The following is a 13,574-nucleotide window of genomic DNA, read 5'->3' as shown; positions in this document are numbered from 1 at the left end:
TGAGACAAAGAACACGCATGCGTCATTTTTTAACCACTCACGCTAAGCAGAGCACAAAACTAATAGTTCCCAGATAAGATCAATTTTTGACTTAACAGTATGCAGAGGAAGGTTAAAATCACAATCAACAAAGCTACCAGCTCAACCACAGACAGAGTATGAGGTGCTAGTGAGTAAGACCAAAAGAAAACAAGAAAAGGTTGAGGCAGTGACTGCAAAAACAATTTACCTTTTGAAGACTGGTAGGGTTGAGCTGCGTTTTATCAATAATTTTTATTGCAACCTGCAGGGAAAGAACAGAGATAGAAATCGTCATAAACAGAAACACAAAACAGGAAGATCCCAGAGCAGTTACAAGCCTCAGAGCTGCACACGACAACCTGATCTTCAAAAACACCCAGGCCTGACAGAGTTAGGAGACATGCGCAAGAGTAAAACCAAGTCAACCCTCCTTAATACACTCAAAACATTATTTTCAGACTGAGCCTCTGTGGAGCCACCCTGCATGTCTCAGCTAGGCCACGTGTAGCTGCTCTAGCAACACTTCTAGAAGACCTGCAAACGTTCCTAAGCGCAACACAGCTCAAAGTGTCTTCGTCATCGTTTTTATACAAAGCTATTTTTTTTAATTTTAATAAACTGGGAAGTTACAGAACAGTGCGGTTCTTCAGCAGCACTGAGAATTTCAGCTCCTACCCCTCAGGGTCACTCACATGGCAGTTATTTCACGTAAATCCAGGTTTCTAACCCTTAGACCCAGGGCTGTCCTGATCCTGATCCTGGAGGGCTGGACTGGCTGCAGGTTTTAATTCCAACAGTCGGTCATCACTGGTTAAACTGGACCACTTAGACAACCTCTCCCTGCTTTTTGACACTGGTGCTTCAGAGAGACCTACTAAAGGGGCAGGTCTCGACCCCCTTTTAGCTGTAGATTTGACCTGGATGACAGGCCAGGGATTGCGATGGTGGCGTGTCGCCCACCCCCGCTCAGCTGATGAGCCGGGCGCCATACCTCTCTGCCAGTGAGGATGTGCCGCGCCAGCTTGACCTTGGCGAAGTTCCCCTTTCCGATGGTCTTGAGGAGGCGGTAGTTCCCGATGTGGGGCGGCTCGTCGGCACAGGAGGCGATGGAGTTCCGGCAGCGTGCCCCAGAGCGGCCGGGGCGCGTGGCGATCTCGGGGCGCCCATCGCTGTGCGAGGTGTGCTGGGTGGGAGGAGGAGAGGGAGAGACGTCAGGAGGGGGGGGGGGGGGGCACACGCTCACACGGGGCACAGTCCCCTTAAACCCTACTTGGCGCGTCACGCGTCACGCCTCACACCGCTGTCTCCCGTAACGCGGCTCTACACCCGGAGAGGCACAAGGAGGGAGGAAACGAGGACGCGTGCAGCTGGGATCTTAATCTGATTCACTTGTTTCTTGTGGGTTAACGCAAAACGATTCTCGAGAAGTCCTCCTAAAAATCCTCCTCAACGCACCTAGCTTGATGTTTGTGACGATAATACCGCCGTAGCTTAAAAAACTGCCTAAAAAAAAAAACTGAGGTACACGAACAGATTTTACCAATGGAAAGCCACACTGACTATCTTGGGTGCAAAAGTCAGGCAATGGAGAAACAAGAATTTCCTGGAAAGTGTCTCACACACACCCTTAGTTCCTTTCAACATCGGGCGGCAAAAGATACCACCTGACAGGCTCCTGACACATCCAGCAGGAATTGGGACAGAACAAATGCTTCTGAAAGTCAGATTTAGTTTTTCAGTTTCATTTCCCCCGTGTAGATTCCCTCGCAACAACGTGCGCACCACGTTTTAGTTACTTCTCTAAACCCCCGGGAACAGATGCTGTAGAGAAAGACAGTGCTGTTTGGAGCTCTGTAATGCTGTATTTAGGGGTTTTGGCCTATCTTAAGTTTTATTTCAGTAAGAAATCAGATCATCATTAGGTCATCAGAATCAGTGGTTAGAAATAAAGCTTGAATTTGTTTTTTTTATTTTTAACACCAACCACAGAGCGCAGCACAAGAACAGCACTGGTTTTAAAAAGCTTACAGTGCATCAAAAACACACAGAAACTGATCAAATGCTAATCGCTGACGTCTGCAAGCCTCTAGCTCTCCGTCCAGCCTCTATCCATTAAAAAAGCACAAATTCTCAAATGGAAATCTAAAATCTCCTTGGAGGCACTAACATCTTAAATCATAAAAGTAGATGGGGTTGAAGTAACTGACTGATTCCTTCCTTCACAATTGGTTTCACCTCAAATAAAACAAGAAATAAACCAAAATATAAAAATAAAAAAATCAAGAAATCAATCTCTCACAGTGCTTCAGTAAGAACCAGCTCTGGACTGAAATTACTCTCGGCCCCTTCAGGAAAAGGTCATTTCTGGGCCCTTTGACAGAGCCACAGAAAAACCCACTCCACCAGCACCTCCCAGATACCGTTTTCCTGACTAATCCTGTTTGAATGGGAACAGTCATCTTCTCCTACTCAGTCTCTGCTGCAGTGATCACTTCACAAAACCCTTCAATTTCCAGGTACTTCCAGTTTAGTGGCAAACACAGCCACATAAGCATCATACAGTGCCTACACTAATTCGTTCTCTGATTCAATCACAGTTATTATTACTTGAACACCTAATTTTAACAGGACCTTAATGGCCTTATTGTGTTAAATCTGCCTTTACTGAAGCATTTCCCAAACCGAGATGTGTTTTTTTTTCACTTCAGTTATAACAACATTTCTTAGGGGATACAAGAGTATGAATCCCCTTCTGTCGGCTGGTGAGCTGCAGCCGGTGAACAGGTTTAACTTAAAATGTCAAAGACCTGTGTCTGAAACACTTCACCTGATTCAGCAAGCCCTGATGAATCAACTGAACTGACGGGACAAATTCATTTCCATGCCAGGCTGGGCCGCCCCTACCCTCCTCCCAGTTTGTGGAGAATTTCTAAAACACTTCCAATGCAGACACTGGGAACAGTGCACAGACATGCCTGCTTCGGAAATGCCAGATTTAGAAATTCGGGTCAATACGCCTCAACACCTGCACCAAATGAGATCAGAGCAGGGAGAACTCATCTCTGACGTGTAACACAGTGCTGCAGTTTTAAAATTCGACACAGCGAGCTGAAAGGAAACAATGTCGTTTAGTTTAAGGATGGTGTACTGATTTTTCTTGCCTGCTAAAAAGGCAGGAAAATGCTCTCCCTGTCCATTGTGTGCCCTGCTCAGGCCCGTACAACCCCAGCCTGACTCAGCAGAGCTCTCCCAGAACCTGGGCAATGAGCAAGGCGCAGAACTCCTGGGTAGCAGGACAAGGGGTTCTGAAAGGGCCACTGCAAGAGTTAGTGCTTTTCAGAGGGTTCAGTCTCTCACCTGAAGCATGACATCATCAATAGGGCACCGTGTCCCGTACAGTGACATGACAGTGACTCTTCAGCTAAGCCTGCTGTACTGCTCATTTCAAGTGCATAATTTCTTATTGCACCGCATACACACTCAGTGTCCGTAGTTAACGGCACCATGATAATTCAGCCCCAAGTCACTCTTATTTAAGTAAATTACATCCTATAGTTCTAAAAACAAAATCACCGCATCCCAGGCACTTAAAATCATTTTTGTGAAAGTGTCACCGATTTTTGTTAGCGCAAAAGCCTACCATTACGACAACATTGCATAAAATTAAGAGTACTGGTATGGAAAAAAAACAGCTAAATTCTAGAGTACCTGCAGTTAAGCTAACATGATTATAGTTAAAATAAAAATCACTACCTTAGCTAAATGCAAGTAACCACCCTACACTGATAAAGTAAATGCCTGTCATTAAACAATCTAGTGTAATTTAGTACTCAGGGAACCAATGAAGGAATTTCTCTTGACAAACCACAATCATCATTAATAGCAGCAGCCCTGCATCATCACCATCCTGCTGAAGCATCATACAAGTTGGCATTCGGCAGATAACCTGACCCTGGAAGCAGAAATACAGTGCTCAAGCTGCGTTAACTCAAATGAGTAAAACTCACAGAACTTCACTTTACAATTGCACGTGACGCACATCTCTCACGGTCACAATAAAAGAGGGCTGAGATGCTCAAGGGTGACATGACTGAGACACGGAGGCAGCGCCAGTCAGTATCATAAAACAGCCTAGATCAAATGATCTATAGATCAGCTCAATTCTGAGACACCTACAGATCCCTGGGGTGGATTAGTTTTATAGTAACCTCTTCGTTCATCTGCGTTAGGCCTAGAGTTTGCCGTTTCACCTGATCAAGAATATTTCCTGATTCAGGCAAAAAGCAACACAGCCCAGGGCCGTTTAACGCCAGCGGGTTGTACAACAAGTCTGGAAAGAAAGTGCTTTTCCACGTTACCTTCAAACAGAAAACTCTAAAGAGCCAAAAGTCGGCATGGCTACGAATCCAGTTACCAATTCTTCCCCTTCCTGACATTCCACTGGATGGAAATAAAACCCCACCAGGAATCTATTAATTGGGCTCTCTGAGGAAGTAGAAAACCCAGCGACCGAATGAAGGGACCGCACACGCTCCCAGACTGTGCCAACCCAATGTTTCCAGCATCTTACATTTGCTCAAGGAAAACGCTCCAACTGGAAAGGAAAAACAACAGGATGTCGAGGCGCATTTTTTCTACAGAAGCCTCTCGTTCTGTAGTCTGACCGCGACTGTACTGCGCCAGCCTCAACAAGTCATTTGCATTAAAACAGCTGTTAGGGAAATTAGCTTTAACCAAATACATCTCACCTAGGCTGAGACAAGCAAATTAAAATAAAAGCACCGCATCCGCCTACAACGCTACCTAACGGCACCTTCATTTGATACAAACGTGTCAGCTGAACGACAGAGCTGTATCTCTCCCAGTACAGACAGCTGATGCGTGTATATGCTGTACTATCTCAGCAGAGCATCCTATAGCCAAACACAGCAACTGATCTCCCTCTTTGTAATGCAGACGGACGGCAAAAAGACTTCCGCTTCGTTTGTTTTTTTTTTAAAAGTGCAAATAATAAAACACACGAATGTGTTTTATTTTTGTCAGCAAAACCAGCACACCGTCGAGTATCCGTCCTGAATACTTTTTTGTACCAGTTTACTTGTCGAAAACGAATGAATTCAACATCCTCTTAACTTCTGCCACAGAACCTTCTTTTTGCCTGCCCAACTTCAGCCTCAGTCCGGCGCGACAAGACAGTGAAGACACAGACGGGAGTCACTTACAATGGAGATCCGATGCCTTTTCGCCAAGTGGCTCCCCTTCATTTTGTTATTGGCACTCTGAATGGCATTAAACCAGCCTGCCTTCTCTCTTTTGTGACGGAAGCTCATTGATCCGCTCTCTCTGTCTGTCTCTTGCTCTCACACTGTTGCTGGGATCGGTGAGGAAACATCCCAGCACCTGTCATTAACCACCCCGGGGGTGGGCACTAAACGCGCTCCTCATTGGAACAGCGAGGAGAAGAGGCCACTTCCGATCCTGGCACGCTACCCACTGAGGTGCCCCCCCCCGCCACAGCACGCCCACGCCGACAGGTAAGACAGCAAGCCTGGGTTCAAGCTCAGCGGCAGCAGGAGCAGGAGGAGGACTTGCTTTCAGCCACGAAACACCAACCGCTTCAAGGCTAGCTGGATGTTGGGGGTGCTATCCCCCTCCAGGTTGGGGGGGCGTACCACTTGTCGATGCCTGCTGTCGTCCCACTCATTACAAAACAGGGGAACTGTCGTGCTCTGGCCTGGCAGCTATCTCACTACCGAGCGGGCGAGGTAACCTGAGGGCACCTCCTGCACACTCTCTAATGATGGACACCACGGCGTCCCCACCAAACGGAAGTTCCGCGAGTTTTTTTTTCTTTTAATAGGGTCCACGCTGAAGATTGGTGTTTTTTTTTGGGGGGGGGGGGAGGAGAGGGGGTGGACGACAAAACGTGTGAAAATGCTCTTTTTCGGGCTGATGGGGGGCGGGAGAGAGAAGAAAGAGGGGGTAAAAGATGATTCACCCATCGTGAGCTCCGGCTCTGCGGGGACTGTGCCTCCACACTGCGCAGCCGCCGGCTCCGGCTCCCAGAGCCGGGGGATAATTACTAGTTATCCGGCGTGTTAGCCCGTCTCGATGGAAATGTCATATTTAAAGAAACCGATACTCCGCGCCCTAAGTTTGAGCAACAAGCGGGCTATGCGTCAGTATTTTTTTTAAACACACACCAGCTCCGGCTCCCCCCCAAAAAAAAAAGAAGGCACCAGGATAACAGGAAATGCATCATGAACGCTCTCGCATGAATGATGATACTTGGGCAGCGGTGGTCGTTTGGGAAAATAAAACACCGTACAATAAAGTAGGGGGAGGTTTCTTATAAACGATTCACGACCCCCTAAGCTAGAGCATCCTCCGACAGCAACCCCACAGCAGCCCCGAGCAGTACTGGGAGGACTGGGGGCGAGCAGCGAGCCCAAGACCACGAACCCCACAGTGACAAACGCTGGCCAACACGTCGACACACCGTAGCGGACAACTTACATTTTCAGTGTCCCGCTCATTGACCGTAGGCAGCGGTGTTCGTGTGGACATGGTGCTCATCGGCGTGTCTCCTGGTGGCCGGGTTGGCCGTGCAAGTTTCCCGTGCTCGGTTTTTGGCTTTTGCAGTCCCGTAGTCAGAGGGCTGAGAGGAAGGCAGTTCTCTCTGGGTTTCTGATGAAGACCATGGATTCCACGGTGGAGTGGGGGGGGGGGGGAGAACTGTTTTTCAGCGGCAATTTGAACCCAGCTTCTCCCACCACCAGCGGATGATAATTCTTGATTGTTTTCCCCCGGTCGCAGCCTAATTAGGGAAAAATGCCGAACCGCATTATCCTAAGCTAAGAGGACCCCCCGAAACGCCGGCTCTGAACACCTAAAAAAGAGAGGGGGTGGTGGTTGGGCTCTCGCAGGTCACGGAAAAAATAAAAGAAAATTGTTTCCGTACAAAGCCCGACGAAAACACTTTCATGTCTCCGCGCCACCGTCCGTTTCAGGCGAGTTGTCCGGACTCTCTCTCTCTCTCTCTTCCCCCCCCACTCCAGACGCACAGACACGCACAAGCCGAGCCTTGTACAGTTCTCACCCCCACCAAAAAAAAAAAAAAGTCAACACACACGAACACCTTACAGGCCCTCCTGCACTGCACTGCAATTCAGACAAGGAAAAGGGGATGGGAGAGAGAGAGGAGAGGAGGGGAGGGTGCACGCCCTGTGACCCTCCGAGGGCTGTAGGTCCGCTGAGCGCTCGGCCCCCAAAGCACAACGCCCTGGGCTTCAAGCGTGATGTCTAGCTGGAAAACCCGCTGCCGGCTCGATTCCTCCCATCTCCCATAGGTGAAGCTTTGCTTGCTAGCAGGATCCAAGATGGCTGCCCACTGGCTGGAGAGTAACAAGCCAAGCCCTGGCACGACGAGAGGAAGTGAGGAAACAGACTGCCTTCGGAGCTTATTGGCGCTGCTGCCCGAGCAGCGCTGTTTGTTGTTGCTAGGGTGATTATTGGAGAGAGAGAGAGATATGAAGAATATCTGCACAAGACATCAAGACCAGGCTTGTTACTACCTTTCTCAACAGGCCACCTTCAGTCACCCAGTTCTGTGCTCTCCCTCCCTCCTCAGTCCTGAACGCAAGCTGCACTGTAAATGATGCGTCATATGATCAATAAATACCCATACTGGTACATACATTATAAATAAACAAGTAATAGGTTTATTCCATGCTGAAAAAAAGAAGAAAGAGAACACAACGTTTCGGCCGTGGAGCCTTCTTCAGGTGTGGCACCTTCTTGTGGTTGACACCTGAAGAAGGCCGAAACGTTGTGTTCTCTTTCTTCTTTTTTTCAGCACGGAATAAACCTATTACTTGTTCCTTTGCAGCCTACGCATGCTGACGCAGCTACCCACCTGAACTACATTGTATATATATGTTTCTTCGCCTAATGTACGTTCGTCCAGTTTTTTTTTAATTCTCCCACTAACTTAGCTCCGACACACAGAAGGCTTTTACACGTATTCGTCGCCATGCGTTATGCGTTATAGATTATATAAATTTAGACTCATCGACTTCTTTTTTGTTTGTTTGCTGCAACTACGCTACCTCGTTGGATGACAGTTCAGAATTAACAAATTGTGTATTGTCAGGAAAATCTTTTATGCAGCAGGTGCGCCGACTTTTTTTTTTTACCGAACAGAGATGGCACAGGTAAAGTCATCGTGGTGATTAACATGAGCTGTCACTCGGGTGGGTCCACAGGGGGTCCGGCTGTGGAAGTCGCAGGTGTGTGTGTGTGTGTGTGTGTGTGTGGAGGCTGGTGGCGGAGCTACACAAGCTCTGCACTAGTTTGCACACGCTGCCCGGTGGGATTCTGCCCTGGGCAAGCACGTGCCTGTCCACACTGCTCTGAGCCCCAGGTGCCACACATCGCCTGGGCCTGCGCCACAGACGCTCGGTGGGGCCCACGCCTGGCGCACGTGGGGTGTGCATCGCGACGTTCGAATCGCAAGAAAGCCGATGTTGTGTGGGCGGGACGAGGGGCTTGTCACCCTCGGGGTGAGATCCCAGGACCTGCCCGATGTCAGGTTACTGTCAAGTCAGTACCGGTGGAGTTCTGCAACAATTAGACCCTCCTGCAACAGAACATCATACTCCCACATCCCTTTAGTTTGGTCTGTTGTACATTACTAGTCCTTGATTCTGTCGTAACCTCTGACCCCTAAGCCTCCCGGCAGATCACATGCCAAATATACACACCAGGGGTGTTGGAGATGGCCGGGGTGTGGGTCAGAGACAGTCTCACAAGCTTTGAATAAGACCCCTCCCATCCGAGACAAAAGAAGGCATTCAGCTGTTACAGCGACTATCTATCTAACTGGATCTCCATTAAGAAGAACCAGCTTCCCTGCATTCTATCACCGACTGTGTGTTTAAAAGCAAACTGACAAGCAATATTTACAGGCTTCCCCTCTCTTTGTCCAGCTGTCTTTCTACTTATAGGGTTATCATTGTTGTTGATGCTGTGGTCATTTTACAGGTGGTAGGTATTGGTACGTTTGAATCAATGTTTTTGAGTGAAACCAAGGGGTCTGATTTATCAATGATAAAATTGCCCTACTACACATCTAATTCTCTTACCACAGAGTGGGCACAGAGAAAATAAGGCCTTCAGGATTCTTTACACCAGGCTAAGCACAAGGCATTACAAAAGTCCCACACAAAAGTGAGTGCATTAATTCCTAAACTGGATAACCCCACGTTTTACTTCAGCTCGGAGCTCAGTGCTGTGTCCCTGCCCGTGTGAGAGAATTGCCAAAAACAGAAACAGTTTAACTATAAAAAACATACCTGTGTTTTTATACTGTAGTTACTTCCCCTTCCTGCAGAATGAGAAAGGTGTAAAAGATGTTCTGTCAAGTGTTTTGCAAGCTGACAGTTCTTTGCAAATTCACATTAACAGGAGAACAGTCCTGACATGACTGGGGCCTTAGGAATGACACGGCTGATGCTGTACATGGACACTGTCTGAAATGCTGTGAACGATAGTAAATAAAAGAATCAGAAAAAGGACAGGGCTTTCCTGAGGAGCGATGCTGGCAAGCCCGAGCTGCAGTGTGTACACCCCAGTATAAACATTTACACACTTTGGACCAGATGACATTTTCAGCAACTTCCGCTCTGCATTCGCCACCCTTGGATGAAGGGCTTCTTTCCTGTTTCCGCTGAAGATCCTTCATCTCCTTGTTTTCCAGGCAGGGCAGAGTCGGGATTCCTGGAAGGAGAACAGAGCAGCCTCCCTCTCTCGGCTGCAGCTCTCCTGTTCTCAGAGTCCGCGGGCCTGCTGCCTGCCCTGTCAGTGGCCCTCTCCGGGGGTGTGGGCAGTACCGGTCCAGGGGGAGGAATACACACAAGCGGATGGGCTGCCAACTTGCCACAAGCACAAGGATGCCACCGTGATACCCAGTCAGCTCCTGAGAGGGACACAAACTTACAGGCATTGAACACTTGGTGGCTGGTGAGTCAGGAGGCAGAGATATATGGAGATGGATGTACAGATAACAGAACTGTTCCACAGACCTCCTTCCAGGGTTACGTTCAGGGTACCAGTCTGAGTTCAGGGTATGAATACTAATTAGTTCTTGTCGTATTGATGAGCCCTAATAAGGGTTAAACAGCTGTCCAGGGCTACTAACTGTGACTTAATATATACAGTACAAAAGTTTTAATTAGAAGTTTTTAAGATGATTCCTTTTACTAAGGTCTGTCATACGACAAGAGCTACTTAATTAATGGAGGGAAAGGCAGACGGATAGATCACCTTGCAAAATGTGAAAAGAATACAGTCTCTGGGTAAAAATGTTTCCTAAAAGTTTCCTAGTCTTGTTGTGAACAGAATATCAGTCTTATCAGAGTGCCGTACAGTTCTGGTAGCTCTTGGACAGGGATACGACTCTCAAACCGTTAAGAAAAACATCATTGCAGCTCCATTCTCATCAGACAGCTGGCTGTGCACACAGCTTCATCCAGATGTGAGGTTGCTATGACAACAGAAGTCTCTTCGTGAGGGGATGAAGAAGAGGCTCTCCTGGAACAACAGTGTTTTCTTCACACACTGGCTAATATTTTTTGCACGGCAAAGCATGATGTGCCCAGGGGAGAATTTACTTTCAGCTGAAAAGAAAACCCAAATCCAAAAAGAACAATCTAGGGAGAATATCTGAATCACCATCTTGCGGGAGACAACTGTTCAGATGTTCATGTGCGAGGCATTTTAGCTATATGAAAAAACTGCAGAGGAATATGGCGAAATTCCTTATTAACAAGCAGACTAAAAAACTGAAATGTGACGTCCTGGCTTCGACGTGTGCAGCGTTCAGCAGTATTCTCTGCAGTTTTTGTGTTTAACCACCTTCTCTTGCTCTCTCTGTCTTGCCTTCTGTTTCTCAAGGGGGGATAGGATACGCTACTCCTCCCACGCTACATTTCCTGTGTGGCTCAGAGGCTTTTTTCACACTGAAAGGAAGAGCAAAAGAGAGACACGGAGAGAAAGACAGAGAGAGAGAGAAAGAACAGTTTCTCGCCGGTGAGTAAGACCTGCTAAGGGATGAATCACCTCAAAAGTACAGTGGGGAGCCTTTTGTTTTTTGCTAAACGAGAGGACTGAAAAATTACGAAACACATACAGGCTGGGCTTCCAAGACCTGTGACACCATGGAGAAAGAACTGTAGTTCAGTGGATAGGAAAAACGAGGAGTGGCCCTGGCTAACACATCAATTACATTGAATGGTGACCTCCTTTCAATTTCACTAGTATTTTTCGCCTTTGCTTCGGATCACCATACATATGTGAGCACGGTGCCCCCTAGTGGCGCACAAGAACCATTTGTAAGGAATGGACAAACCCACATGTGGAAATTGTCTTTCATTTAATTTTGCTCCTTCAGCTTTAATTACGCACATAATTATTTGATCTTCTTGCTTGTTCAGTTGTCTGTTTAACTTGTTTGTCCCCAGACAGTGGGGAATGACACTGTATCAGCTATTTCCGCAAAGAGCTTTTTAGATTCTGCAGAGGGCCAATTGGCTACATTTCAGGCAGCTCACATAAGATGAGGGTAGTTCTGAAAGTCAGAAATTAGTAAAGGGGTTGATACCAATTACAGATCCCATCTGAACATTTAAGAGCTGAATGCAATTTTTTTTTTAAATGTGCCCTGAACAGGAGACTGAAATCATTTAGTCTGTGATGAAGAACACAGCTGGAGGAAAACTTGGAATGTTCCTCCAGAATCACGACTGGGAATCCCTATCATAGGAAAAGGGCATTGCATCCTCCATCAGGTATCATTTTAAAAACCTTAATAATAATAATAATAATAATAATAATAATAATAATAATTGCTTACACTTATATAGCTCTTTTCTGGACACTCCACTCAAAGCGCTTCACAGGTAATGGGGACTCTCCTCCACCACCACCAATGTGCAGCATCCACTTACACAAACCTTTTGAGAGATGGAACATACTCACCTGAACTTTAGCCTTGGATGTTAAAATTTCCACAAGTGGACAGAAGAAGGACTGACTCATACTGTCTGTGCCACTGATGCCTTGCTATGAATATTAAAGCATCTAGTGATTCAACATCACATTCATGTTAAAATGACTATTCCACTCTTTAAAGCCTAATTTCCAAAATCATGTAAATATGAAGAACTAACCTACCATTGCTTTTGGTTTTCTACAATAGAATACTACTGTTAACTATTTTGGGGTGGACACAGTACAGTTTTATGAGTATAAATCAAGTAAGATTTCAATGAGTCCAAGTATTGTTTAATCTCAAATGGAGAGATCAACCCAGCTGTGAAAAGGACAATTCATATAACTGGTTTCAGATACACCCAGATCCCTTGTTGCGTTACTGGGAAGTAATCCTTGATAAGCATGGTTTGAATTTCAAGGATTTGCAATGAGCTGTGACTGCCATAATGTTATTTTGCATGTAACACGTTTCTTCAGCTAATAGTGTTTCACATAGATGGAAAATTACACGCAAAGGGAAAGGTGCAGGTGATATTTTGTTTTTAGAAGATTTCTCAGAACAAAGAGTTCAAGGTGTAGTGTGCTTTTAAAATCCTAAGAATAACTAACATGAAACACAAGGAGGCCTAGCCCATTATACTGTGCTGACAGAAAAACAGCAAAGGGGTTGGGTAAAGGTACAAGCCAGAAAGTTAAAGGTATCCATCTTTAACAGCAGTTTTTACACATTGCTATGAAAACATGTAAAGCCTAGAATGACCAGCCTTATAAATGAAGATTACTACTGTCTTTCCGATTCCACACATACAATTACAGTTTCACAAAACAAGTGCTCCATTAAGAATATTTGCTCTCCTACAAAAGCAGCTGCAAATCTACATGGCCACACCCCCCCCCCCAATAAAATTATTTAATTTGGTTAATGGCTGAATTCCTGTTGACACTGCAAGACTAGTGAAGCACTGCTTCACTCAGCTATTAGCACGATATACATACATTGCTATTGTCAGCATTGAACAGTACAGGCGGTGCTGCTACTTCTCCAAGGACGGAGGTTTTGGGAGTATATGCTGAATCACGAGAAACTGGTATTGATTAGATAAAAACTCTCCAAGGATGCCGCCTTGTATTTCGGTTTCAGAAACTGCTGTTCACTCCCTTGTCAGTATTAAGCTGAAAGAGAAAAGGTACGAGTCAGCAGCCAAAGGCTAGCTTTACGATTCAGCAGATGCCATACACAACTCATTTGCATTAATAAGACATGTAGGAAAACAGGAGTTGTGCACTAATTAAGCTTAAATTATTTTTTGCATAGGACTCATTTTAACCCATCCATATTACAAATGAGGTCCGTTTACATTTGACCATGCTCAAGTCCTCTTTACTTCTGTATATAATTGAAACTATCTGGTTTTATCCAACAAAGCATATGGTTCCACCTAGAGGCTGTAAATTGCAATTAGCTGGACAAAACCATGACTCATCACCCTAAGCAAACCCAT

General features: G+C 46.2%; 1 protein-coding gene across 3 annotated transcripts in view; it reads right to left on the bottom strand.

Moving 5' to 3' along the window:
- Positions 1-7,671, bottom strand: part of mark3a (MAP/microtubule affinity-regulating kinase 3a) — a 62,047-nt gene extending 54,376 nt beyond the window's left edge. For all 3 annotated transcript variants that reach the window (XM_088924869.1, XM_088924870.1, XM_088924871.1), the window contains exons 1-3: positions 6,538-7,671; positions 1,013-1,204; positions 230-283 (exon numbers count right to left, since the gene is read on the bottom strand). In XM_088924869.1, coding sequence (XP_088780995.1) covers positions 230-283; positions 1,013-1,204; positions 6,538-6,597 — 306 coding nt within the window. In that variant the 5' untranslated portion in view covers positions 6,598-7,671. The remainder of the gene's footprint in view (positions 1-229; positions 284-1,012; positions 1,205-6,537) is intronic.
- Positions 7,672-13,574: the final 5,903 nt, after the last annotated feature.

The sequence above is a fragment of the Atractosteus spatula genome, chromosome 9 (genome assembly GCF_055471065.1).
Source record: "Atractosteus spatula isolate fAtrSpa1 chromosome 9, fAtrSpa1.hap1, whole genome shotgun sequence".
NCBI lineage: Eukaryota > Metazoa > Chordata > Actinopteri > Semionotiformes > Lepisosteidae > Atractosteus > Atractosteus spatula.
Note: the sequence above shows the minus strand (reverse complement) of the source record. Positions and strands in the feature narration are given on the sequence as shown.